Source organism: Eschrichtius robustus, chromosome 15 (assembly GCF_028021215.1).
Source record: "Eschrichtius robustus isolate mEscRob2 chromosome 15, mEscRob2.pri, whole genome shotgun sequence".
In the NCBI taxonomy this organism is placed as follows: Eukaryota; Metazoa; Chordata; class Mammalia; order Artiodactyla; family Eschrichtiidae; genus Eschrichtius; species Eschrichtius robustus.
Genome location: NC_090838.1, coordinates 88,165,477 through 88,192,300, shown reverse-complemented (window position 1 = coordinate 88,192,300; position 26,824 = coordinate 88,165,477). Strand labels below are relative to the sequence as shown.

The following is a 26,824-nucleotide window of genomic DNA, read 5'->3' as shown; positions in this document are numbered from 1 at the left end:
TGGAGATGCACATCACAGAGTCATTTCTATGAAGTTTAAAAGTTTTCATGCTCACTACAACCAGTGATCAAAATCACTCCCCCCCACATTTTAAACAAGTGCTAACATCAGTATCTATCATTTCTTCCAGAAGTTTACAGTCTAAGGAACATGAAAACATATAAGACAATGCAGTTGTGGACCATGACTTGAAAGAAAAGAGATTTCTGATAAAAGAACATCAAGCACATTAAAGGTATCTAAATAGTCAATGGTAATACTATTTTAGCTTTTAAAAAAAAATCAGTGGAGAATGGTGGTTACCAGGGACTGGGGGGAGAAGGCATGAGGAGTTACTGTTTAATGAGTACAGAGTTCCAGTTTTGCAAGATGAAGCATTCTGGAGATGGTGGCTGTGATGGTCACACGACAATATGAATGTACTTAATACCACTGAACTGTACACTTAAAAATGGTTAAATTTTATGTTGCATGTATTTTACCACAGCACAAAAAAATTGGAGAAATCAAAACAAAACAGAAATCTATTGAGGGCTTAGTCAGTGTTTTCTAAAAGAATGACAGGTAGACACAAATCTAGCAGAGAAGAAGATCCAAATTAGCAATGGCTGATAGAGAAAGTGAAAACCAAGAGCCACACAGACAGTCTGAGCAGGAGGAAGAAATGCTGTTTTCTCAGGACGAGGGTGATATGAAAACACAAGATATCAAGGGAAAAAGCCATAAGCAGGAATAAACAGATTCTGAGACAAAAACCCAGTACTTAAAAGGTCAGTGGCACATCTTTATTTTTAATAATCATTTACATAAATCCTACTATGTTTAATTTTTTTAAACTTTTTTTATTTTTAAAATTTTTATTGGAATACAGTTGATTTACAATGTTGTGTTAATATCAGGTGCACAGCAAAGTGAATCAGTTATACATATACGTATAGCCACCCCTTTTTTTAGATTCTTTTCCCATATAGGCCATTGTAGAGTATTAAGTAGAGTTCCCTGCGTTATACAGTAGGTTCTTATTAGTTATCTATTTTATATACAGTAGTGTGTATATGTCAACCCCAATCTTCCAATTTATCCCTCCCACATAAATCCTACGTTTTAAACTCTACACTTCTACCTATACCCACAAATAATTTAACATGAAAGTTTTCAATATTACAAAAATTGGTACCTTTCAAAACATAATGTAACAGGGAAGAGAGAATTCTGACTCCATGTTGGTTCTGTTTCTTTTACTTTAACCTTTGCTTTTTGTTGCTTTTGTTATAGCTGTAAGCATAGATAATGGCCTGCCACAAGGAACCCTGCCCCTCTGCCTGTTAAAGTAAAAGGCCTTTGTTCAGCTCACAGACAGACATTCTGACCCTGCCCACCTGTGAATGGCTGCAGAAAAGAAGAAATTAACACATCCCTTCCCCATGCAAGTCGAGGGAGGAGATTTTGCAAGACAAATGGCCTTTTTACTTTACTTCCTCACCCCCTCCCCGTCTGTTCTATAAAAGAAACTGGCATCCAGACTCCAATAAGATGGTTTTTGGGTACACTAGTCCACCATCTTCTCAGTCTGCCGGCTTTCCAAATAAGAGTCGCTATTCCTTGCCTCAACACCTCATCTCCCGATTTATTGGCCTGTCCTGTGGCAAGCAGAATGAGCTTGGACTCAGTAACAGTAAAATGTTTTTCAAAAACAGTAACGTAAAAACTTACTTTATCTGGAATTCTTGACTTCGTAAATTTGTGACGAATCCAATCTGTACAAACAAGGGGCTCCACACCTTTTGTCACCATCTAAAATATGCCATAAAACATTTGTTTTTTAGAACTCTATCTAGTGCAGAAATCATAACCTACCAATTTTTAGGTGACAAAATCTGTTCTCACCTAACCTGTAATTATTAAACATTTATCTTGGCCCCCTAGCTGAATGAATACATCTCATCTTACCACTAACATAAAGAAAAAGCACATTAAATATAAACTTCTAGACCAGCAGTTGGCAATATTTTTCTGTAAAGAACCAGACAGTAAATATTTCCAGCTCTGGGGCTACACAGTTTCTGCAGCCAAGTCTCAGCTCTGCCACAGCAGGGCAAAAGCAGTTGTTGACAATATGTAAACAAATCGGTGTGGCTACATTCCAATAAAACTTTTACAAAAATAGGTGGTGGGCTGAATTTGGCTTGTAGGTTGTAGTTTGTCAGTGTGCTCTAGACAACATACGATAATTCAGCTTCAGCAATACAGTGTAAAAGAAAGCCAAAATGAGTTTCCAGTTTTCTTTCTAGTCCCAAGAATGCCATCAACTCCTGTTTCCTGTCTCTTGTTCCCTTTCTACAATCTTCCAGTCGTGTTTCTCTCAGGCTGCCAAAGAAAAAGGATTCACTGCTAATCCTTCATACCAGGAAACTCCTCTGGGTGGGCAATAATCATTCCCTTCATGCCCTCCCTGTACTGCAGAGATGGTATAAACAATGGGAGAATAAGCAGGAGGGAATTGGGGGTTAGGGGAAGACTGGTGAAAGACGTGGGCTTTGACATACCAGGAACATTGGGCCTCTAATCCTGCTCTGTACTTACCAGCTGTGACATATGAGATACTTATCCTCTCAGAGGGTCGGTTTCCTCGGCTATAAAAAGGAAATAATACTTACCACCCAGGATTAATCTGAGGTTAAGGTAAGTGTGTAAAGCACCTGGCATTATTATTATCTAAAGGCAGCAGCAGGTCCTATCTAGACTCTGGACCTCATGAATAGATTAGGTTGCAACAACGAAATTTCTAGAAGAAAGACTGGAAGGAAATATATGAAAGTACAAACATTAATGGTCTCTGGGAAATTGTTTCTCTTCTTTCTGCTTTTCTACATTTTTCTAATTTTCTATTACTGAAAATGGACTCTTCATAAGTGAAGGAAAAAAAAAAATCTAAAACTTTCAAAAGATTAAGGTGGGCCATGGGGAATCAACACTAGCCATTTTTTACCAGCATTTTCTCCAGGAAAAGGTCTTTTGTGATTTCAGATCTTTAGGGATAAAACAGCAGATAAACCACAAAAAAAATTAACCCTCAACATTAAAAAAAAAAAAAATATATATATATATATATATATATATATAAAGAAACTTAAAATTTTAACTTGCCTGTATGTTTTGTTAATTAGAAAAGAGAGAAAAAGTTCTTAAGGAATAGGGAAAAAAAAAGATAATTCTTGAAAAGAAATACTTACTTGTAGTCTGCCTGGGGGCCTCTGAACTATTGAGCGCAAAATCCCTGCCATGAGTGTGGTGACTGTTCTCCTTAGGGGCTGTGAGAAGTAGAAAACAGATCTGTGGGTCAGGTATGTCTTAGAAATGGATAGCTCAAACTGAAAAACTGGATGAAGTTTAACAGCAAAATCTTGATTGTTTTAATACACTAAGGACAAGAATGAAGTTATAATAGATGTTTCATTGAGAGTTCAAGAAAACCATAGGAAGTAATTATACATTAACCATATCCCATTTTCACCAAAGAGTTAAATTACACCCTAGGCTGATTCAACAAAACTAGGCAATGGAGGTTACTATCATTTAAAAAATCTTCATCAGCGAGGGCAGATATAAAGAATGCTTTGTTATAGAATCAAAAAAAAAAATTAAAGAGCTGGAAGGGACTGAAGAAATCCAAACTCCTAATTAGAACTGACAACTCTCTTACTTTATTTATGAGGAAAATGAATCCCAGAGAGTTCAATCATTTACCGAAGGGCATCCAGCTTTCAAGAGAGTATATGGTCTGGAACCCAAACCTCCTAATACCTAGTCCAGCACATTTTCACTAAATCATAACACCCTTCTGTTAAATAAAGCAGAATGTTCTTTTTTGCTTATTTATATTTTTAAACTATTCTTAATGAACATGCATGGCACTTATAAACTAAAAGTCATATTTCTTTAGACACAAAACAATTATAGCCTACTATGCTGACTTAAACTGAATGCAGAAAGATTAAGTTCATGAACTACATGTATATTTTGGATAGGTTACTAAATTTGTATGTTTCAATTTTTCCCCCAAAGAACAGAAAGAAAACAATACCTATCTTGCAAATGAATTACTCTGAAAACACCTAAAACAGTACTTGGCACATAGAAGCCCTCAATAAATGGTAGTTTTTACTATTATACTATCATTAAATTATTACAAAGCTATAATAAGAATACCCTAACATGCCAAAATAGGGCAAGTGTTGTATTTCAGTGTCCACCAGATTCTGGCTCACTCAAGCTCTGCAGGTCTTTCCTGTGGTGTGGACAAAGCAATGAAGCTACTGGAATCAATGCAAGATGTCCCATTAGAAGGGCCTGACTTCAGAAAAAGTCTCAGCAACCGAACCAGTCTCTCAAAACTAATTACGTATCAGTTTTCGAAGAGTTAACTACTATATCCTTAGTGCCCTGAAAGCAATAATTTTGTCTTGTTCATCTTCTACTCTCAGCATCTGGCACACCATCTGATGGACAGTAGGCACCCAGTGTTTGTTGATGAATGTCTGAATCAGTTAATGGGTTAGATCCATGGTCCGCTCAACTCAGAATTCAGAAGTACATCAGAATTTCATACTGCCATTCGGACTGCAGACCTCAAACATTACAATACAGCAGAGCAATTTCTAGTTCAAATCATCCAGTTTGCTTGGCTGGTTGTTTAGATCCTTTGTATCAAGGCTTCTTTAGAAGAGATGCTTAATCCTCCGTCCCTCCAATCAAATAGACAATGCTAAATTATTTTCTCTGCCATACTCATTCCTCTCAAGTTAAGCATTAGGTACTAACCCAACTTATTTAGCTTCACTCTTTGTGAAATCTTTCTCTTATCATTTAGATTTCAACAGGAGCCTCCTAACTGGCCTTCCTGCTTCTATTCTAACTTCCCCAAGGTCTTTTCTCCACAGCAGCAATCATCTCATTAAGTCCGAAATCAGATAATGTCAACTCCTCTGCTCAAAACCTTCCAATGAGCCAGGTTTCTCATTATCAGAGTAGGAGGTTACACACAAGCCAGAGAGGAAGGCTACAGTGATCCATGTGATCCAATGACAGAGGATTAGTGTTGGAACTCATGTTTAGCTTAATATAGATATGATGGATATAGAAATAATTATAGATACATATACACACATCGGTTAGCTCTGTTAGCTGAGAGGACCTAAAGGCAATGGCATCCCAGTAGCGATGAGCATGCCCAGTGCCCAGATCTTAGTTTCTAATAGCATTCTCTAAAAAAAAGAACTAGGACTCCTTGGAGAAATGGCTGATTATAGGGCTGTAGCAGGGAATATATAATGATGAGTCTGGAGCACCTAGTGCTAGAAAGGAACTACTCAAAAAATCAAAATGATGGGGGTATGTCAAAGGGACCAGAAGCCAACTGAAAGAGCTCCCAGTGGCTACAGATGAAATAATATGAGCAACAAAATAAGTAACAAAGTAGTGGCTTATAATCCAAAACATAAACTAACCATGAGTCCATACTGATATAAACAGATGAATAAATTAATCAATGAGAGAGAAGAAACAAATCTCCCTTACAGAAGAATTTCAAATAATTTATGTAGATACTCCCCTCTCAAAGAGGTGGAGTAAAGCTATCAACCCTGAGGCATGGGCTACGCTTAAACACTTGCTACCAGAGTATAGTATAGAAAGGTGGGAAAATACAGTTACATTAGAGGAACTTAACAAGCACTATGTCATCGAGGTGATCAAGATTAACATCAATTGTGATAAAAGTAAAGTTGATAGCACGTATCATTGATATGATGGAATGAGAATGGCACTTCACCTCTATGTCTTCCTTCCAAAAACCCCTAACACTTCTCTAACAGAAAAACATCAGACAAACTCCAATTGAAGGACATTGTACAAAATACTTGACCAGTACCTCCTCAAATACCTGACTGCCTCGAAACTGTCAACGTCATCAAAACCAAGGCAAGTCATAGTCAAAGTGTCACAGTCAAGAGGAGCATTTGACAACTAAACATAATGTGGTATCTTGGATGGGATTCTGGAACAGTAAAAGGACATCAGGTAAAAACTAAGAAAATCTGAATGAAGTATGACCTTTAGTTGATAATGTATCAATACTGGCTCATCAATTACAACGAATGTACCATACTAATGTAAGATGTTAGTAAAAGGGGAAACTGGTGTGGGGGTATGTAGGAACTCCATACTATTTTCATAACGTTTCCATAAATCTAGTTACTCCAAAATTAAAAGTTTATTTATTACAAGACTAAAAAGCTCCAATGCCTCTCCATTTCAATCAGAGCGACAGCCAGTCTTAAAGCCCCGCCTTGAGGACTTCACCTCCATACTCTTGCTCAATTGCTACACACACTGGCCCTGTTGCAGGTCCTGGAACTTGCCAGGCAGGCATACTCCCTTGACTGGCTGTTCCCTCTCCTGGAATGCCCCTGATATCCACATAGTTAACTCCCTTACGTCCTTCAATTTCTGGCCTAAATCTCATCTTCTCAATGAGTTCTACCCTGATTCCATTATTTAACATTTTGACCCACACTACAATTGTCAGCACTCCCAATCTCTCTTACTCTCCTTGATTTTCTTTCCATAGCATTTAACATCTTCTAACATAATTTAATTTTTTGTTAGGTTTGTGGTTTATTGTCTGTTCCCACCCAACAGCATGTTAGTTCCACAAGCACAAAGATTTTAAAATTTTCTTTTGTTTTAGGCTTGCTCTGTCTATTCACAGATGTATCCCAAGCATCTACCTAAAGCAGCACTGCCATGTAGCAGCCACTCATTTAATTTTTGCTGAATCAATGAAGTGTCATTTACATACTTCAGAATGTGTGACAGTCACAAGTTGTAAGTTTCAATAAAGGTTATTCTTAATAATTAGGCACATAACTCTTGGACCTTGAAGCAATTATACTGTCTTTCACGGTACAATTAAGTTTCTCTGGCAAAGACACAAAAGCAGGAAAATAAATGCACCATATGAGAAGTATGATCCCATTTCCATTAATTAAAAAAAAAAAAAAGGTGTCTGTGAATGTGTGTGTAAACAGAGGAAAACTCTGGAAGGCTATCAGAGAAACGTTAGCATACCCAGGGAGAGGAGGGTTGGCTACCAGGGCTATTTCCGCCCCTCCCCGACGTCCCACACCCCCGTAATGTCTGATAGGTTTGTTGTTGCTCTTTTACAATGACCATGCGTGTAACTGTTCTTTAAAAAAAACGAATTCCTTTTCTAAAGAGACATAATGGTAAATGGGGGGGGGGCGCTACTGAAAACGCAGAACATAGGATTTCCCTTTCAATAAATCGACATCTCTGAAGGCAAGAAATGTCTCTTTGAACTCCTAATGCCTTCTAGGCAGGCGTCCGAAGTGCCTCTTGGAATAAACAAAACTAAATAAAAAAACCGCGGAACAAGCAGCTCTGGGTAGGTGGCGATCAAAACGCGGTTGCAAAATCACGGCTTTTAGTAAAACGGTAAATATTTTAACTGCCAACTTCAGAGGATTTACGTTCTAAAATGCGGCAATTTTTAAATTAGGCAATTTTGTATCTCCATCAACAATTCAAGTTAGGCTGACCCCAGTGGAAAGCCGAAGTTATGCATAAAGCAGAAGCACAGAAAATGCTAAAACATACTTGAATTCCCTTTCCCGTCAGACTGCCAAGCCGAGGCGGCTCTGCCCTCGAGCCCCAGGAGGCGGGGCTCCACATGCCGCGTCCCGGGATTCCACAAACTGGGAAATGGGATCCAGCCGGCCAGTGGCTTTTCGGGAGCTCAAGGGACAGTACCTGGACGCAGGCCCATTCAGGTTACTGTGACCCGTAAACACAGAATCGAATGGAGAAAATCAATCCGCATCTGCATAGGGTTCCCAGATATGTACTCCTGGCAAAAATGCACTACTTTCGGCCACTCATTCCCCACTCACCGGCAATTTCCTAAATGTCTTTCAGCCTGAAGCTCACCACTCGGGGGAACCGGAGCAGAGAAAGGACCCAGAGTGCCACACTCAAACCCGGCCGTCACAGTGCACACACCCTGGCACTTTAGTTCCGGCCGAGCCCCTCCCACTCAGGCACCATAAAAAGAGAGCGCAGGCGCATTGGAGCCACGTGACCGCTCCCGGGAGCGCTGCATACCCGCCAGCCTAAGGGGAGGTTGGGGCGGAAGTGAGTTTCCGGCACTATGGCGGGGTCACTCCTGGGCCAGGACTCTGGAAGCACAGCTGCAGTCACTGTGATAAAGCGGGCGTTGGAACTAGAGTCCGAGTCCCGGTACCCGCAGGCTCTGGTGTGTTACCAGGAGGGGATTGATCTGCTCCTGCAGGTTCTGAAAGGTGAGCAGTGAGCCGCGGAGGGAGGATTAGAGGAAAAGGAGCTGCAATCTGCTGTGTCTGGGCGGGAGTGAAAGTTAAAACGCTTACTGTGCACAGCGAGAAAGCCTTAAAATACAGAACGTAGGGTAGTCGACAGGACAGGTGGACTGATTTCTTTTATATCTTTAGTAGATTGATGTCGTCAATAAAAGAGGGGTTACTATCCTAGAATTTTAAGAGACATAACCAAATGTAATAGATAAGCCTTGAAAGGACTTGGGTTTGAATGAACTGTAAAAGACATTTTGGGATCAAGTTGGAAAGGTTGAATATGGATTGGGTAGCATTAAAATTAACTTTGTTAGGCAGTATGGTATTTTTCGAAATCTGTTCTTAATTTTAGAGATACAGCCTGAAGAAGTGTTTGGGGAAGAATTGTCATGATGTCTGAATCTGATTTTACTTTAAAAGAACGTTGAAGCAAATATGGCAGAATGCTAACAATTTTTAACTCTAGGTGGTGGGTAATAAGGGTGTTCATTACACCCTTTTCCTTACTTTTCTCATTAAACATTTTCATTAAAAAAAATTTTTTTTTTCTGTTTTGGCCGTGACCCGCAGCATGTGGGATCTTAGTTCCCGGACCAGGGATTGAACCCGCGCTCCCTGTATTGGAAGCGCGGAGTCTTAACCACTGGACCGCCAGGGAAGGCCCTTCATTAAAAGTTTTTAAAAAAAGATTTTTTTTTAATGAGAAACGGGTATACTGAAATTCGGTGTGAGAAATGTATAGGACTGTGAGAGGAGACAGTTAAGACTTTCTGTTACATGGTTATTCAATGTTGAGAGGTACACAGATAACCCTTAACACCCAGTACAATCCCTGGCAGGTAGTAAACACCTAGTAATTATGTATTAAATTGACTTAAGACCGGCCCCTGCTCCCCAGCCCCTGGGGCTCTTAGTCTGGCCTCAGATCTCCCCTCTGTGCTTTTTAGCCTGAGTGTTTCCGATTTGTTTCAGAAGCTTTGAGGTACTAGAGGCTGCTTTTCAATGTTCAGCACTTTTCTCAGAATGGTAAAACTCTACCTTGGGCAGGGACCATATGATGATGATGATGATGACGGTGATGATGGTGATGATAATGAGAGTAACATCATTTGTCAGTGCTGAGTGCCAGGCAGTGTGCAGAGCACGTTAAAAGCATGATCTCAATTCATTCTTACAATTGCCTTATGAAGTAGGAGGTGATGTTATCCTCATTTTACAGCATAAAAAATAAAGTTCGCTTTCCAGTTCTGCCACAATTGGTAGAGTCACAGTTGAAACCCAAGGCTTTAAAGACTGTACTATACTGACTCTCAGAAAGAGAGATGGTGTACATTGTCCGACTCTGAAGCAGCAGTATCACAGGAGTTCTGCTCCTGTGTGCTCCCCTGATCCTGTGGGGCTTACAGAGACAGTGACATGATCTTGCCGGTTAAGATGTAAATGCAAATAACTCTAATACAGGGAAGAAGTGCCAGGAGCCCTATGGACAAGTGCAATGCGGATTTAAACAGTTAACAGTCATTGGGGGATGGAAAGGTGGGTGGCTTTTGATAGGGGTTTTGGAGGGATGAGTAGAATTTCAGAAATTCAGCTGAAAGTGTTCCAGTTCTGTCTGTGCTGTTTTACCAAATAAGTGGTTCAGTTCGCTTTGGCATAGGTCTGTAGAGAAAGAGTGAGAAGTAAAGATTAAGGGTAGACTGGGGCTTGGAGCACACTGCGGATGGCCTTGACTGCCGGGAGATTTTAACTCATTCCATTGACAAGGAGAAACCATTTAAAGTTTTTACAAAGGAGTGACGTAATTAAAGTTGCATTTCAGGGCTCGGCTCTCTTAGGAATATGCTTTTCTCCCAAATATTTGCATGACCTACTCCTGCTCCTCTTCCAGGTCTTTACACAAATATCACCTTATTTGTGAGGCCATTCTCTGACCCCCAGCGTAAAATTAGAACCGCCGTTGCGGGACTCCCTTATCCTTCTTCCTTGCTTTATTTTATTTAACAGCACTTACCACAATCTAACATACGTGTTTTACCAATTTATTTATTTATTTATTTAAAATCCATTCATCTGTCAGTGAACACTTAGATTGCTTCTACCTTTTGACTATTGTGAATTTCCCATTGCTTATTTATTTATTTATTTATTTGGCTGCGTTGGGTCTTCGTTACTGCGCGTGGGCTTTCTCTAGTTGCGACGAATGGGCTACTCTTTGTTACAGCGCGCGGGCTTCTCATTGTGGTGGCTTCTCTTGTTGTGGAGCACGGGCTCTAGGCGCGTGGGCTCAGTAGTTGTGACTCGCGGGCTCTAGAGCGCAGGCTCAGTAGTTGTGCCGCATGGGCTTAGTTGCCCCGTGGCATGTGGGATCTTCCCGGGCCAGGTATTGAACCCATGTCCCCTGCATGGCAGGCAGATTCTTAACCACTGCGCCACCAGGGAAGTCCTACCAATTTATTTTTATTGTTGTCTTTCCTCTCATTTGAATGATAGGGGAGGACTGTGTTTGTTTTATTAACTGCTATGTCTCCAGTGCTTAGAACAATGCCTGGCATGTGGTAAGTTCTCAGTGAATATTTCTTGAATAAACGAGTGAATATGGCAAGAGCGTAGGAGAGACATTAACCTGAAGAGACTGAAGTCAAGCAGACCAATCAAGGAGCTCCTGCAGAAGTCAAGATGAGAGGTGATAAGGGCCTGAATGAACCAGGAGGGCGACACCAGTATTAGGAAAGGGAGGGGACAGTTTGGACATTGAATTACTGGCACTGGCACGTGATTAGCTGTTGGAATGGGAATTGAAGATGGCTGTAAGATTTCAAGCCTGGAAAACCAAGGCATGTTTGAAGAATGGGTCTATAGTGTCAAACTCTGATCAAGGATGATGATTAAGAAAGGAGTACTATATTTGTAGAGGACAGGGAAAATAGAGTATATTTATAGGCAGGAGCAAAGTAACAGTAGAGCTTAAGAAAAGAGATGTTAGATAAAATATTCTAAAGGAAGCTGAGGGGGAGGTGTATGGAAAAAATTATGTAGATGATAATCATATTGACAACATTTATTGAGTACTTCCTACATGCAAGTCTCTTTCATAATTAATCATCTCCACAACTCTCTAAGGTACTGTTACTCTCTCTGTGCTACAGATGAACATGCAGAGAGGTTGAATAACTGGCCAAGGTCACATAGCCAAAAGTGACAAAGCAAGTTTTGAACTAGAACAGCCTGACTCCAGATGCTTTACTGTTAACCACTTTTCATACTGCCTCTTTGTAAAGAGTCTGTAAAATGCTGAATCCTGACAAAAAGTTCAAAGTTTTTGAGTTTAGAGGAACATATATCAACGTAGTGGAAGAGTATGAGTTCTCATATCACCTTAGGACAAAAAAACAGGATTCCCCACAAGAGATTTATGGATGACATATGGGTATATCAGGATTTTCTTATGCTACTGTAGTATAGGCATGAGAAAGTAGGGGTCTAAATGATATTAATTTTGGCAGTAGAAAAACTTGAAAGGGAAAGATTTCAGTAATTATATGGATATCAACAAAGTGTTGGAAACAACTTAAATGCCCTGGGTAGGAGAGTGGTTGCATAAACCATGGTACAGCCAAACAATGGAGTACTATACTGCTGTAAAGAGGGTTGAGCAAGATCTTTGTGAAGTGATACGGAGTGATTCCCAGGATATATTGTTTAGTGAAAACTGCAAAGGACAAAGAGTAGCTATAGTATGGTAACCTGCATGTAAAAACAAAGATATAAGAAGATTTTCATGTGTCTACTCATTTGTTCAAAAGAAACACAGGAAGGATAAAACCAGAAACTAATGAAATTAATTACTTCATATGCGGTGGGTGGGAAAGAGGTGGAAAGAAGGGGGAAATGGGAGTGGGGTAGCAGGATGAGGAGGGAGTGAATAACTTCTCTAAGTTATTCAGTTGTTATACATAAGGGAGAACGAAAGAAATAGGTAACCTAAGCATCTTTGGAAAATAGTATTTTGGCTGTATTCTGTAAAGTTAAAGACAAAGTGAACAGTGTACAAACATTGTATTATTTTAATTGGTAAATTATTTTCTCACAACGGTATGGGTTAGGAATTCTGAAACTATTTTATCTCTATACTAGGCTTGAACAAGCCAGTAAATATATTGTGGATAATAAAAGAAGGTACAGGTAAGGAAAGGAGGAAGGCTAGAATGAACCCTGTGGGATCAAAGTTATCAGCATGAATTCATGGTTTTTAATATAGATACAGATGGGCAGACATAGAAATAGAGTTGTATGTGTGTGTTAGTAAACCTCCACGTACTTTCTACCTGCATTGACGGAAAGGGTCTAGAGGTAGTGATAAGACTCCCTGAGTAGCAGTGAGCACAGTTAGCTCCCAGAATATGATTTCTTGATACCATTCTCCAATAAAAGGAACCAGGGCTCCTTGGAGAAATGGTTGATTCCAGGGCTGGGGCAGGGAAAATGAAACATTTTGCACCAAAAAGTAAGGAAGTGCTCAAAAAATGATGGGTTATGTCAAAAGGACAAAGGAGCCAACATGATGGAACTCTTAAAGCCAACACTGATAAAATTTGAGCAAGAAAATATTGATAGTATTGGATTACAACCCATAGAATAAAAGATATATCCATGAGTCCATATTGATATAAATCCATAGTTGAATAAGTAAGTAGATGGGAGAGAAGAGACAGCTCTTCCTTACAGTGGAATTCCAATTAATAAATTAAAGAGGAATGATGGAAATAGAAAATCACCATTTGGCAAACACTGCAGTAATAATTGTTGCAGGCAAAGACCATCAACGGATGCTAAAATTAGCGGATGAAGAGTGGAGAGAGACAGGATATCTTCCCACAAGGTAGCGATTCCATACAAAAGAGAAAATAGTGATTTTTCCAGTGGAGAAATCTGTGAACTCCACCTTAACCAAGTGATCAAAGTCAGCGTCACCAGGAATAAGACACATCAACATCGTGTACCCACTGAGAAGGGCGCAACACTTCTGTGATTTTCTTGCTAAAAAAATGCATAACCTCAGTCTGTCTAACCATGAGAAAACACAACAGCCCCAAATGAGAGACATTCTACAAAATAACTGACCACGTACTCTTCCTAAATGTCAAGGTCATAAAAGGCAGAGACACACTAAAGGAACTGTTACAGATCGTAGGAGGCTAAAGAGACATTACAACTACATGGTATGTGGGATCCTGGACCAGAAAACGAACTTTTCCACTAACTTTCTTTAGGTTTGTATATGAGCTAATAGTGTCATGTCAATGTTAAGTTACTTACTCTGATAATTGTACCATGGTTGTGTGATATGTTAATACTAGGGGCATCTGGGTGAAGGGATTCTGTGCCATTTTTGTAGCTTTTCCATAAATATATAGTTAATTCAAAACAAAATGTTTTAAAACTCAGAGTTTAAAAATGAAATTATAATGGAAAATAAAAGCAATATTAAAAGGGAGGAAGAAAGGAGCCAGGAATTGATTTGGTGACTGATTGGGGGTGGGGCTTGGAGTAAGACTTTATTGATAACATATATTCAAAAAATACCTTCCATTTTTGGGGTGGCTGGGAAAATGATTCAGCATAAACCATAAAGGGGAAGTCTGGAATAGAAGCTGGTTTTGTGGAAGAAAGATAGATATTGTTTGCTATCTTTTTTTTTTTTTTTAAAGGAATTCCTTTATTTTAATTTTTTTATTTATTTAATTTTGGCTGTGTTGGGTCTTCGTTTCTGTGCGAGGGCTTTCTCTAGTTGCGGCAAGCGGGGGCCACTCTTCATCGCGGTGCGCGGGCCTCTCACTGTCGTGGCCTCTCTTGTTGCGGAGCACAAGCTCCAGACGCGCAGGCTGAGTAGTTGTGCCTCACGGGCCTGGTTGCTCCACGGCATGTGGGATCTTCCCAGACCAGGGCTCGAACCCACGTCCCCTGCATTAGCAGGCAGATTCTCAACCACTGCGCCACCAGGGAAGCCCTGCTATCTTTTGATTATGCTTAGATTTCAAACTTATGGGTAATTAGGACAAAATAGTGCTCAGACTCAGTGACATGTAATAAGCCACCTTTGTTTCCTCACCAGATATGAAGTCTCAGCAGTGAGACACGGTGTCTGAGTCCCCACTCCTAAATAAAGCTGCTTCAAATGCTTAGTGAAAAAAGTGCAGGCCCTGCATGATCAAGCTAAATTTGGGCCTATTATTTGTGCATTTTAGGACCAAGACAGACCATGCCAAAGGACAGGAAATCCGTGGAAAACTTGGGAAATGGGAAATACTGCTTGTACCAAATAGGAAGCCTGTTTTGAAAGTTGAAAGTGTATTTTTTAAATTTGTAGGCACCAAAGATGTAACAAGGAAGTCTAATCTCAGAAAAAGAATTTCTGACTACATGGATAGAGCCGAAAACATAAAGAAATACTTGGATCAAGAAAAAGAAGGTAAAGAGGCTGTTTTGGAGAGTGTGTGTACGTGCTATTGTGATAAAGCCCATTTCACCCAGTGTTTCTGGCTGTGCCCTTTGGAGCTTGCAGGTCTACTCTGCATTTCCAGTCATCTGTACACGAGCTGTTCTTAACCTTTTTCTTCCCTGGTTGGGGGAAGGTGGGGGTCAGATACCCTCCTGAGAATCTGAGGACAGCTCGATGTACTGCAGAACTTTGCATGCCATTTTAAGGAGTTCATAGATCCCCGTGAAGCTTATGTGTAGACTCCAGTTTAAATAATACTGCAGAGGAATACTGAATATAAATCCTGTATTTTATTTGTATTTCCTTTTATAAAATGACCGAAATATTAAAGTAGCTCAAGAAACTCCTGGGACTTCTTTGAGATTTTCGTTGTGAGTCAAAACATTTCAGGAGTTAGGTATTCCTAATGATTAGAGATGCAGGAGGTATGGTTCCCTATTTATAATTGGTTCTCTACTCATGAGGTTCCAGTTTACAAACATACAATGGCAATGGCCATTGCCACCTGAAGTGCATGGCTGCTGCTTTCTACAGTCAGTGGAACTGCTGCCCTCAGAAAACCCAGTGCCCCCGGCCCTCAGCCGCTCTTTACTCCAGCCCTCTCCCCACCTCTTCCTGGTGTTCTGTACTAGCGCACACCCTGACTACCCCCACTGAGGTCCTCTGTTGAGTGGGAATAAAATTGTTTCCTTCACCCCCAGTTGAAATCTACAATGCAATTTCCCTCTAAAACTTGGATGAAATATAGTACCATCAGCATTGTGGTTTGAATACTGTGGGTTAAATTAACCTGTGTGGCTAGCTTGGCTTGAAAACCGATGCACAGTTGGTAACATTCTATCTCTGGAAATATTAGGAACAGAATCCAAACTACTGGTTTTCCAACAAGGTTTAAAAGTGCAACCACCATATAAATTAGGAACTACCATTAAGGGTCATATTTTTAAAAAACCGTAAAGGTCTTCGATAACTTATTCAATAATGAGCCATTTTGAATAAAGAAAAACAATGGAACTACCCTGCGGACGCTGTGGCATTCTAGGCTTTGGCTTGGGTTATTAAGACGTACTATAAATTTCTGCTTAACACAGTCTCTACAAGTTCTAAGAAAGACTCCTAGACGCCATATTATATTGCATTTATATATTTAGTACTTCAGCTATTCAGTTGCAAGACATAAAAAGACTTAAATCTGAAGAGAAGGGCCAGATGGCCACTGAATCATAGCTTGTGGTTCTTCTCATGGTGACAGGAATATTAGATATCTTTATACATATGGTTCCCTCTTGAATAAACTGCCTGGTCTATAGGATTTAGTTCAAGAACCGGTTCCAAGAAATCTCTGGACTTTCCCACTTGCCCGGCTTCCATGAAGGCAAAAAAGTCCCACATGGAATGCTTTGCCTTATTTACCTTTGTATGTGTAGCATCTTGCAATGTGCCTGGCATGGAGTAGGCATTTGAAAATGTTTGCTGAGTGCACGAGTTAAAAAAAAATTAACTTGTATCTGATGCTGATTTATTACTGCATGTAAATATAATATGTATAAAAAGAAAGGAAGTAGTCCCTGGTTTTATTATTGAAGCTTGTGTTTTATAGCTGGAAAATATCACAAGCAAATTAAAATAGAAGAGAACGCAACAGGTTTCAGTTATGAGTCACTTTTTCAAGAATACCTGAATGAAACAGTTACGGAAGTTTGGATAGAAGATCCTTACATTAGACACACTCATCAGGTAGGTGAAATGTACTCCCATACGATGAAACATTATTGTTTTAAATGTACGAGTTAGTAATAACCCCTCCTAATGTCTTTCAGCTGTATAACTTCCTTCGATTTTGTGAGATGCTGGTTAAGGGACAATGTAAAGTAAAAACTATTCATCTCCTCACCTCTCTGGATGAAGTAGGTATCTGAAGGCATTTACTCTCTCTTAACGTAATGAACTTTACTCAGTTGCAGGGTATAGTTCGAGGCAAACCTGGACCTCATGCTTCAGCTAGAGCTGTTTCACTGGGAATGAACTTATTCTCTAACAACAGGCATAAAACACCTTGGGAAAAATGCTGTTGATTTCAGTATGTCATATCTTGTATTTGGCCACTTTGCTAAACTCTCTTGTTCAAGTAGTTTCTCAGTTTCTTGGATATTCTATGAGGCAATCACACTGTCTGCATTATTGACAATTTCTGTCCTCTTGATTTTGATTTAAATAGGAATGCTTCTAAAGAATTCATATTTCTAGGATTAATTTGAGAAGAAGGAAGCCCCATCTGAATAACAAAACAGCACCATTAAAATACATTGTATTTATTCTTTAAGTGAATATAGGTTTATTCACTTTCACTTCCTTTTACAGAAAAACTAAAGATATCTGGATTTATTAGTAAACGAGTCCTGTGCCATGCTGAGAAATTTACTATGAAAAAACATGCATCTCTAGAAATTATAAAAAATATTTACAGATTTGCCAAGCCACAGAATGCTAATGTAATAAAATACATTTTAGGAGATAGGACAGAGTTGTGTTATGTTCACGTTAGAGAAAAAAACAATTATTTTGATAAAAACAGTTGCTCTTAAACTACTTCATCTTCTTCGGTTGCTTGTTTGCAATAATGGACAGTGAAACTAGTATAGAATCTTTCCATTTTAATTCACCTATGATACACATTGCATAGCTTAGGAATAATTTAAAATATTAATAACTGAGGCAAAAAATTGTATTTTTCCTATTAACAGGGCAGTGGGAAAGAACAGCAAAGTAGTGGCCTGGAAGAAATAAGAGAGTCACTCAGGAATCATGGAGTGCAGTTGGAATTAGAATACTCTTCTTTGATACACGACCGGGAAATTAGGTTAGTGTATAGTAATATTTTAATTTTTATGCAGTTGAAAAATACTTATTTTTATTTCTCATAATAAGTTATATATAATTACATACAATATTCAATTTAAATACTAAAGATTTAAATAAAGCTCAATTTTCATATCTTTTCACTTCTGAAGAAAAAAAAAATCTGGCTTATTTTGTCCTGTATGTGAGTTTCCTATTTCCTAATGGAATAAAATTTACATGTTCTGTGTCATGTGAGAAGAGGAAGTACTTTTCTGTCATTCAGCTATACACAGTGTTATGGCATTGGGATAATTTCCTTTTCTAGTGATACTAATATTTATTTAATGTGGTTTTACTTCTCATGGTCTTTTAAATATTCTAGTAGGCATGACAGGACGTTGTGTCATGCCTGCCAGGGCTCCGCCTGCTTATGTCCCCCACCTCTAGGCAGGGGAACCCCTGAAACATCACCACAGTCTGCCTGAGTACACTTGGAAGCCACTTGTTAGCAGAACAGGGAAGCTTTATCAGCAAGGTGAAATTCAGGAGGAAAGTTTAATTGAATTGTTAAACTCTTTATCAGCTAATGGATGTTTTGTTTCACTGTAGACACAGCCCATAGGTAAACCCAGGTTTAGTTCAACTCTTGCCACTGGAAGAAGTGATTTTATTTGTTAGGGGGAAATTTAGCTGACACTTAATACATTATAGCTTTGGTCATTGTCTGACTTAAGTGTCTGGAATGTAATACTATATACTAATTTCAATAGGTTCAACAATGGATGGATGATCAAGATCGGAAGGGGACTTGATTATTTTAAGAAACCACAGGTAGGATATCGTCTTATGAGTGACTGTGTAGCACTCTTTATTTTAATAAAATGGCTTTGGTCCTTTTTGTTAAAAAAAATTCTTTTCTTCTCTTCTTAGAGTCGTTTTTCCCTTGGATATTGTGATTTTGATTTAAGACCATGTCATGAAACAACAGTGGACATTTTTCATAATAAGCACACAAAAAAAATATGATGGGTAGTAGCCTAATTTATATTATATATTTCTATTTTAAATGAATATTGGATTTTTTTTTTTTTTTTTTTTTTTTACTCTGGACAGATCATTCCTATAACGTATGAATTTAACAATAAACTTTTACATTTCTACTAATTTATAGATTCATTGTTCAGTTGTGTGACCAATCCTAAGTATTTTTATAAATACATTACTCAGTAGAGTTATAATGTTTCAAGTCATATGGTTAATTTAAACATTTTACCAGATTTTCTCTTATTTGCCTGTTGGAGAGTGAATCAACACGTAATGAGCACCTATTAAGAAGATGAATTGGATGCTTTAATCTTGCCCCTGGGAATGTAGAGTCCAGGAAGAAAAATCATGAATTAGAGTACTCTTAAGAGACAGATGGGCTTGTGGGTCTAACAACCAGAAAAAAATAACCACTGATAATTTTGTTACAATTAAGTGTCTTTAGCAGACATTTACCTATTTACATTTACCTATATATTTTTTTATATATATATATATATATATATATATATATATATATATATATATATATATATATTTTAATGTTTGGGCATAAGAATGGACAAATAAGTCACTGGGACAGAATAAGGAATCCAGAAACACACCTGAGAGAAAGTGGATGTGTGTATGGGCACATAATAGATAATAAAGGTCTTTCAAATTAGTGGGAAACAAGTAGACTAGCCAATAAAAGTTTGCAAGAGGTAACATTAGATCTCTACCTTATGCCACATAGAGAAATTATTCTAAATGGGTTAAAGAGCTAATGAAATGAAATATCCAAACACTTTTTTTTTTTAACTCCACTGAATGTACTAAGCATAACACAAAACCCAGGAATTATCAAGGAAAGTAAAGAGCAAATGATCATGTAAATATTTAAAACTTGAATAAAGGGAACCATAAAAAAGTTAAAAACATATGAGATCAAATTTACAACATATAGGAAAAGGGTTAATAGTCCTAACATACAAGGAAGATTGCCACATTTTCAGTAGGTTTAACCTGACCAAGGATTTGGTCCTTTGAGCAATCTCTCTCTACTGGGTTGTTCCTGCGGTACATACATTCCCATCCAGATACACCCTGTTTCTTTGTTCTTCATGAACAAATTTCTTTGAGTTCTCTGTACAGTTTTTTCCCCTTTCCTCACCACCTATTCACACTTCAATTCACTTCTATCTGGCTACCCAGTCACTCCACTGAAATTGCTCTTATCAAGGTCAGCAGTGACCTCCATACCACCATATCCAATGGACACTTTTTAACCCTCATGTTACTTGTTTCAGGAGTATTAGACCCAACTGGCCACTCCCTTTTTTTTTTTTTTTTTGTAAATTTTTTTATCATTGTGTTCTGCATTCACAGCATTTTAAAATTTATTTATATTGTATTTTATTTATTTTTGGCTGCATTGGGTCTTCATTGCTGCACACGGGCTTTCTCTAGTTATGGCGAGCGGGGGCTACTCTTCGTTGCGGCGAGCGGGCTTCTCATTGCGGTGGCTTCTCTTGTTGCGGAGCATGGGCTCTAGGCACATGGGCTTCAGTAGTTGTGGCTCGCGGGCTCTAGAGTGCAGGCTCAGTAGTTGTGGTGCACACACAGGCTTAGTTGCTCCGCGGCATGTGGGATCTTCCCGGACCAGGGCTCGAACCCATGTCCCCCTGCATTGGCAGGCGGATTCTTAACCACTGCACCACCAGGGAAGTCCCTGGCCACTCCCTTCTTGAATCTCAACTTCCATGTAACACACTTTGCTTCTCTCCTCCACCCTACCTTTTAAATATTGGAGTTCTCCTAAACTAGGTACTAGGTAGTAAACTTTTTTTTAGTAGGAACTTGTATGGGGAGGTCTTCCCCAATAAGAATTACACTTGTGGAAAAAAATAATTAATAAATAAATGAAAAAGAATTACACTTGTGGCCTGATAATTAGATGTTAATGTGGCTGCAGCTTTAGGAACTTGACCTAGTTGTGTGTACCTTCCGTGTTGGCTGGGGGAGGAAGCACTATCAGGTGTGAGGAGATGGACGGGGCAGGATCTGCCAGACCAGGACTCCCACCTTCTCCCCTTTTTCAAAGGTGTGTGTTCTGTTCCAGGTATAGTACCTGGATGGGTCTGGTTTGCAGCAGGACATCAGCATCCCAGTGGAGAATGAGTCATTCCTCCTCATACAGGGATGCAAAGTAACTCACCCATCTTGGTGGGACATCCCTTTACAAATCCCATTGCAAACTCCCTTCCCAGGTGTGATGGGGCTTGGTGTTCTCAGCAGCATAGCATGTAGATCCACAGTGAGAGGGAAATGGCTGTCTCCTGCAATTTCCATACCTTACTGTGGGTATCGTGTGTCTAAGCAAGGGTCTCCCATCTGGCCTGTGGGGCAGCAGGCCCTACTGGTTGATCACTCAAATGTCTTAAAGCCTGGGATAGTACTTCAGTCCATCTGGCCAAGGTGGTTTTACCTGTTAGTAATTCAGTCTGCTGCTTTAATGTTTCATTCTTCCTTTCTACCAACTCTGCTGGTTGAGGCTTGTAGGAGAGACAGAACCTCCGTCAGTGTCATGTTCCTTCACCCAATCTTATGTTGACTGAAAGAAAAAGGTACAACATAAGAGTTGTTAGTTTCAGTTTTATTCGGAAAACTTAGTGAGGACTGTAGCCTGGGAAACAGCCTCTTGGTAGCCCAGAGGGGACTGCTCCCCAAGACACAGGGGAAGAAGCCAGTATATATGTGATTTTGGTCAGGGAAACCGTGCAGTCAAGTATACATCTCAGTAAAAGGTTAGTGCTGGTCATGAGGAACAGATATATTAGTTAATGATGTTAGTGCTGTTTCTATGTATGAGAAGATGCAAGAATCTGGGTTCTCTAAAAATCTTCCTGAGATATATCTAACTATCTAAGGGGCCCATTTTTCCAAAGCATATATGTTCTCATCCTGTTTTTCGTCCTGAATTCCTTTCAGGGTGCACCGTCAGTCAGCGACTGCAGTGGCTAATGACTTGATCCCTGTAGAGCTGGATGGTGGGCAACATTCTTTGTTTTACACTTGCATATCATGACCTTTAAAATGTGACTGTCCAGTCACTGTCTATTGGACAAGGGTATCCATAAATGGTACTCAGCTTCTCTAATGCCCTTACGGTGGCAGCCTGCTTTGCATGGCAACAGGGGAAAGCTTGAGTTAAGCCAGACCCGGTGGGCTCCTGGTACCGGAACAGTGGGCAGAACATACATTCCAAGGACAGGGGAGGAGGTTAGGAGCCTCTGATTGCCTGGGTCCAGTTTCAAGGACAACTGGCGGTCACATCCTCTTGATGGCCTCCTCCAAAAGGTGGGCTCCACCTCCCACCAAGATTTGTAAGTTGGAGGATTCCCCAAACATAGGGGACTTGGATGCTAAACACTTTAAACTTTAGATGAATTACAAAAGTCCACAATTATCCATTTTCATGATATACGATACTATTTATATGCTGTCAACTCCTATTAAGCCAAGACTTCTCCTTGGAATTCTAATCTCACATATTCAGCTGCCTATTTGGCATTTCACCTGGCATCTCAGAAACACACAAGCATTTCAAACATAACAGGCCCCAACTGAACTTTGGATACACACTCCCCCACTGCTCCCGTGTACCCCCATCCATCCCGTTGCTTAAGTAAGAAATCTAGGAGTCATTCTTGATTCCTCCCTCCCCTTCATCCTCATATGCAGACATACAGAAAGTTCTGCATAATCTACCTGCAAAACATGCCTTTAATCCATGTGTTCCAGGAATGCTCATCAGATTTCCCTTTTGGAACCTGAAGCCCTTAACAGCCTTCACCTGATGTCATCCTCTCTCTCGAGAAACAAAGGGTATCAGAAAATCATGGCTGCTTTATTGCACCAAACACATCATATCAGGATTTTTATACCTTTCTTAGAAAATAATTTTCAGTTGTTGTGACAAATGTAATGCTTAAAAACGGGCCCATGAACAACCCCTTCAAAATTGTGTTTACTTGGTATTTAATATTGCAAAGAACCATGGGGCCTGCCCATTAAACCTGCCTCAAATGAAGAACAGCTAGCCTGGCACCTGTGTTTGTCCCAGGAGCAACTTGAAAAATCCCCTTCCCTTACTCTACTCTCATTTTGAGATAACCAGCTGCAGCAAAACCCTGTGTGTCCACTCCTGCTCCCCACAACCCCTCAAAAAAAAGGATGGGATCTGGATCCACTGAGATACATGAAAGGAGAAGATCTCCTAAGAGGACGGAAATTAATGTGATAGCCAAACACTGTGTTACGTTGTTTCACGTGAAGATGTCTGAAGGTCTCTGAGTCCTGAAACCCCTGTTATGGGTTGAATAATGCAAACCGCAGCTCCCCTCAACCCCCCTAAGAAATTCACACGTTGAAATCCCAGCCCCTGGTACCATAGAATGTAACCATGTTTGGAAATAAGGTCTTCAAAGAAGTAAGTTAAAATGATGTCTTTAGGGTGGCCCTAATCCAATATGACTGGTGTCCTTATAAGAAATGGACATCTGGACACAGATACGCACACAGAGGAAAGACTATGTGAGGGTACAGCAAGAAGGTGCCACCTGTAAGCCAAGGAGACAGCCCTCAGAAGAAATCAAACCTGGGAATTCCGTCGGTCCAGTGGTTAGGACTTGGCGCTTTCACTGTTGGGGCCCGGGTTCAATTCCTGGTCAGGGAGCTAGGATCCCACAAGCTGCCAGGTGTGGCCAAATTAAAAAATAATAATTTTTTTTAAAAAAGAAGAAACCAAACCTGCTGTCACCTTGATCTTGGACTGAATAAATGACTGTTGTTGTTTTAAGCCACCAAGTTTTAGAGTAGTTTGTTATGTAGCAATAGATAACCGGTAAATCCGGATTATTCTCCTCCCTGCTCCACTTCTCATTCCTCAGGGCTCAGCTTCAACGTCAGGTCCCTGATCGCTCTAGCTAGGGAGCCCGTATTGTCTAACTGCCTGGACTTTTCTTTCATACTTTTCTCATCTTGTAAGCATTTACTGATTTCTTTCCCTAGTTTTAAAAAACTCAAGTCTTGACCTATTAATGGGTCATAAAGTCAATTTTTATAAGAAATAAAATTGAATATAAAATATCAGATAAGTAGTAAAGGATAAGCATCGTATTGTGAAACTTGTTAGGTATAGGCAATATATGTGTGTGCTGGTGCACAATATAAAATACATTTTTTACTCCAGTTTTTAAAAAGTTTGAAACCACTAAACTGTCAGTTCTTAAGCTCAGTGACCATGTCACTTTCACTCACTACGAACATCCAACAACTAGCAAAGTACCTGGCACAGAGTAGGCACTCAATAAACATGTAGGAACTACTGTAGAAATAAGAGGAGTATGTGAGTGAACTGTAGAGACAGGAAATGGTTGGCAGTGGTGGTACCCTTTGAAGAAGTTTGGCAATGAAGTGATGGAGATAAACAGAGTAAAGCCTTGAGCAGGAGTCTTCGGGAAAGGGGAGACATGAGCATGTCTATTCACTAAGCCTAAAGATCCAGTTAAAGTCGAGAGAGACTTAGGCAAGATAAAGGAGATAAATAACTGATAGTACAATACAAAGCACAGACAAACAGGCTGGAGAGGAAAAAGCCACAAGCCAATTCTCAAGCCAATTCTTCGAGATTGAATGAAATGAGAAAAGTTGAAGTAGAGAACACGGGGGCACTGAAGGAGCTCATTTCTGAAAGCCTCCACTCTCAAATTATAAATCAAGGTTTGTGACCAGATTAAGAGTAATGGAATTCTGAGCTTAGGAAGAGTGGGAGCATTTACGAATAAGGCCTCTGAAGAATGAGGGGGAGTCAACAGGTGAGTCGAATCTGGCACCAACAGAACAAAGAAATACAAGTTGAAAACTATAGATTATGTGAATTTTTTTCTAGCATTGCCTGCCATCTGGGTATAGGAGTGGAAATCAATTGTTGGAAAAAAAAAAAAAGGGTGGCTATGATAGGTCAAGAGAAACAAATGAGAATGCTGGTAAGAAATGGAGTTGAAGCAAGAGACTTGAGGAAAAGTTATTGGCTTAGAAAAGTGCAATAAGCTGGGTTTAATGGGAGAGGATGGAAGGATAAGGAAGCAACGAAAATGGGAGAATTTTAGAGTTTAAGGTTTCAGAGGTGGCAAGAAGCTGGGGTTATATTCCCTAGCGGTAAGAAAGAGAACTAACTCTGAGGTCAGAGTGTCCAATATGGTATACAACCCCAAGACGGTAACAGAGGAAGGAGGTGAAATACAAATGCAGCCAGGTATTAAAATCAATAAAGATAGAGAGAGAGTATCTTAGAGGTCAATGGGAAGTATGGACTAGGGTAGGTGATAGACAATTTCAAATAGGGAGAAGTTACTGAAGGAGACGAGGTCTTTCTTATTTTAAGAGACATACAATGTACTGTAAACATTTTAATTTTCTCATTGAAACTGTCAATGTTAAGAAATTTACTTGGAATCACATTATTCCCTTAATTTTTTCACAGAGCATATTCCATTTACTGTGTAGTTCGTCATCTTCTGGACATGTTCTACGTAATATACTTGTAAGCATAGTCGTTTCAATTGGGCAAAATTTACTACCAATAAAACCTGAATTTAACTTGTCACGTATTTCCAGCGGCAACCAATGGTCAGGTGCTTCAATATTACAGATTTCAATTCTTCCATTCTTTATGTCTATGAATACTTTAACTTCCAAGTGTGAATGTTCATATAACACACTGAAGGAAGTGTTTACACTGAACTTTGGAGTTTTGCCATATATCCATTCCCAGGTCTGTAGTTCTTTGGCTATGCTGTTTATTCCAGGAAACAGTGTCTCGTCCGTTGGGTTTATTAGGTGAATGTGATTATCGATTTGATGAGATGTAGCATACTCTGTGGCAATAGCATTTATCACTGCTTCACAGGTCAGAGTGGGATCTTTTTCCATAAGATTTTTTACTAAGGCAGGTGTGCTCGCGGTGGCGGTGCTCCTGATCCCTTGGTAAGGGCTCTTCAGCAAAGATGACAAGAAGGTCCCATCGGTACTGCATAGCAAAGTACAGTGGTGATAAGCAGCAGCCTGGCCAATCTTGGAAGCTGTTCCTGAGATTTTATACTGTCCATCAAGTAAAAGGTCAAACCTTTTGGTAGCCCGCACATCCAGCTGCGGCTGGACAGCCTTCAGAGCTTTAACAACTAATTTTAGATTTTCCATCCTATCGTACTTTTTTTTGGTTGTAAAAAAAGTCAAATTGATGTTACCCATATCATGGTAGACTGTTCCTCCTCCACTTCTCCTCCGAGCTAGTTTTACACCTTCTTCTCTCATCAGATTCAGGTTACATTCCTGCCAAGGGTTCTGATGCCGACCAATTACAACAGAGGGAGAATTCCTCCAAAAGAAAAGAACCGGCTTGGCTTCTAGATTCATATGGTCATGGATCCAGTCTTCTACAGCCAGGTTTTGGTAAACATCATTGGAAACTGACTGTAAAATGAGCCCACTTTTAACTGTGTCTTTAAAACCAGCTGCTGGGACCTTGAGGTTACAAAGTAACTGGAAGCAATTCTTCATTGAAAATGGGATCAGCATGCTTTTAAAAATGGAAGACAAACAAATTAATGATTGAGAAAAAGAAAATTAAATTCTATTTTGTAGCTATCAGTTCTTGGTTATTTAATCCAAACTTATTTAAGTATCCAGTCTGGTTGCTTTTCTTGCCTTTTAGCCTTATCATTAGTCTTCAGCAAAAACTGTACAACAGAGTACTCAAAGGAAATAAATGATACAAACCTCAAATTGTTTTAGTTGAAATGGAATAAGGGCACAGATTTTTCAAATAATAAAGCTGAAAATACATTATATATCTCAAAGACAAACAAATTATTTTGAATTCACAGGTAATACACATTATTTGAGAAAAATGAGAAAATATAGACAAGCAAAAAGAACAAAATAAAAGAAACTATAACATGACCACCTGGAGATAATCCCAATTAACACT

General features: G+C 39.4%; 2 protein-coding genes across 4 annotated transcripts in view; one reads left to right on the top strand and one right to left on the bottom strand.

The window, feature by feature from the left end:
- The window catches only part of MRPL30 (mitochondrial ribosomal protein L30), a 32,773-nt gene extending 24,696 nt beyond the window's left edge, over nt 1–8,077 (bottom strand). For both annotated transcript variants that reach the window (XR_011076712.1, XM_068565046.1), the window contains exons 1-3: nt 7,971–8,077; nt 3,234–3,311; nt 1,714–1,794 (exon numbers count right to left, since the gene is read on the bottom strand). Coding sequence is in view for 1 of the 2 variants with exons in the window: in XM_068565046.1 (XP_068421147.1) it covers nt 1,714–1,794; nt 3,234–3,284 (132 nt within the window). In the remaining variant the exon portion in view is untranslated. The remainder of the gene's footprint in view (nt 1–1,713; nt 1,795–3,233; nt 3,312–7,970) is intronic.
- Nucleotides 8,078–8,194: 117 nt separating this feature from the next.
- Nucleotides 8,195–26,577, top strand: MITD1 (microtubule interacting and trafficking domain containing 1). 2 transcript variants are annotated; one of them, XM_068564205.1, is made up of 7 exons: nt 8,195–8,378; nt 14,776–14,877; nt 16,508–16,644; nt 16,728–16,814; nt 17,652–17,767; nt 18,519–18,579; nt 26,152–26,577. In XM_068564205.1, exons 1-7 carry the CDS (start codon nt 8,228–8,230, stop codon nt 26,242–26,244), a joined length of 747 nt encoding a protein of 248 aa, XP_068420306.1. In that variant the 5' UTR covers nt 8,195–8,227; the 3' UTR covers nt 26,245–26,577. The 2 variants fall into 2 exon arrangements, with proteins under 2 accessions (XP_068420306.1, XP_068420305.1); XM_068564204.1 differs by lacking the exon at nt 26,152–26,577 and adding an exon at nt 18,679–18,852.
- The last annotated feature ends 247 nt before the right edge of the window (nt 26,578–26,824 follow it).

Excerpts from the sequence above, each read along its gene's own strand:
- MITD1 (XM_068564204.1), top strand. The coding sequence starts at position 8,228 with ATGGCGGGGTCACTCCTGGGCCAGGACTCTGGAAGCACAGCTGCAGTC. Across the intron at positions 16,815-17,651 it reads TCCTCACCTCTCTGGATGAA|GGCAGTGGGAAAGAACAGCA; the intron begins GTAGGTATCTGA and ends TCCTATTAACAG. Across the intron at positions 17,768-18,518 it reads ATACACGACCGGGAAATTAG|GTTCAACAATGGATGGATGA; the intron begins GTTAGTGTATAG and ends TAATTTCAATAG.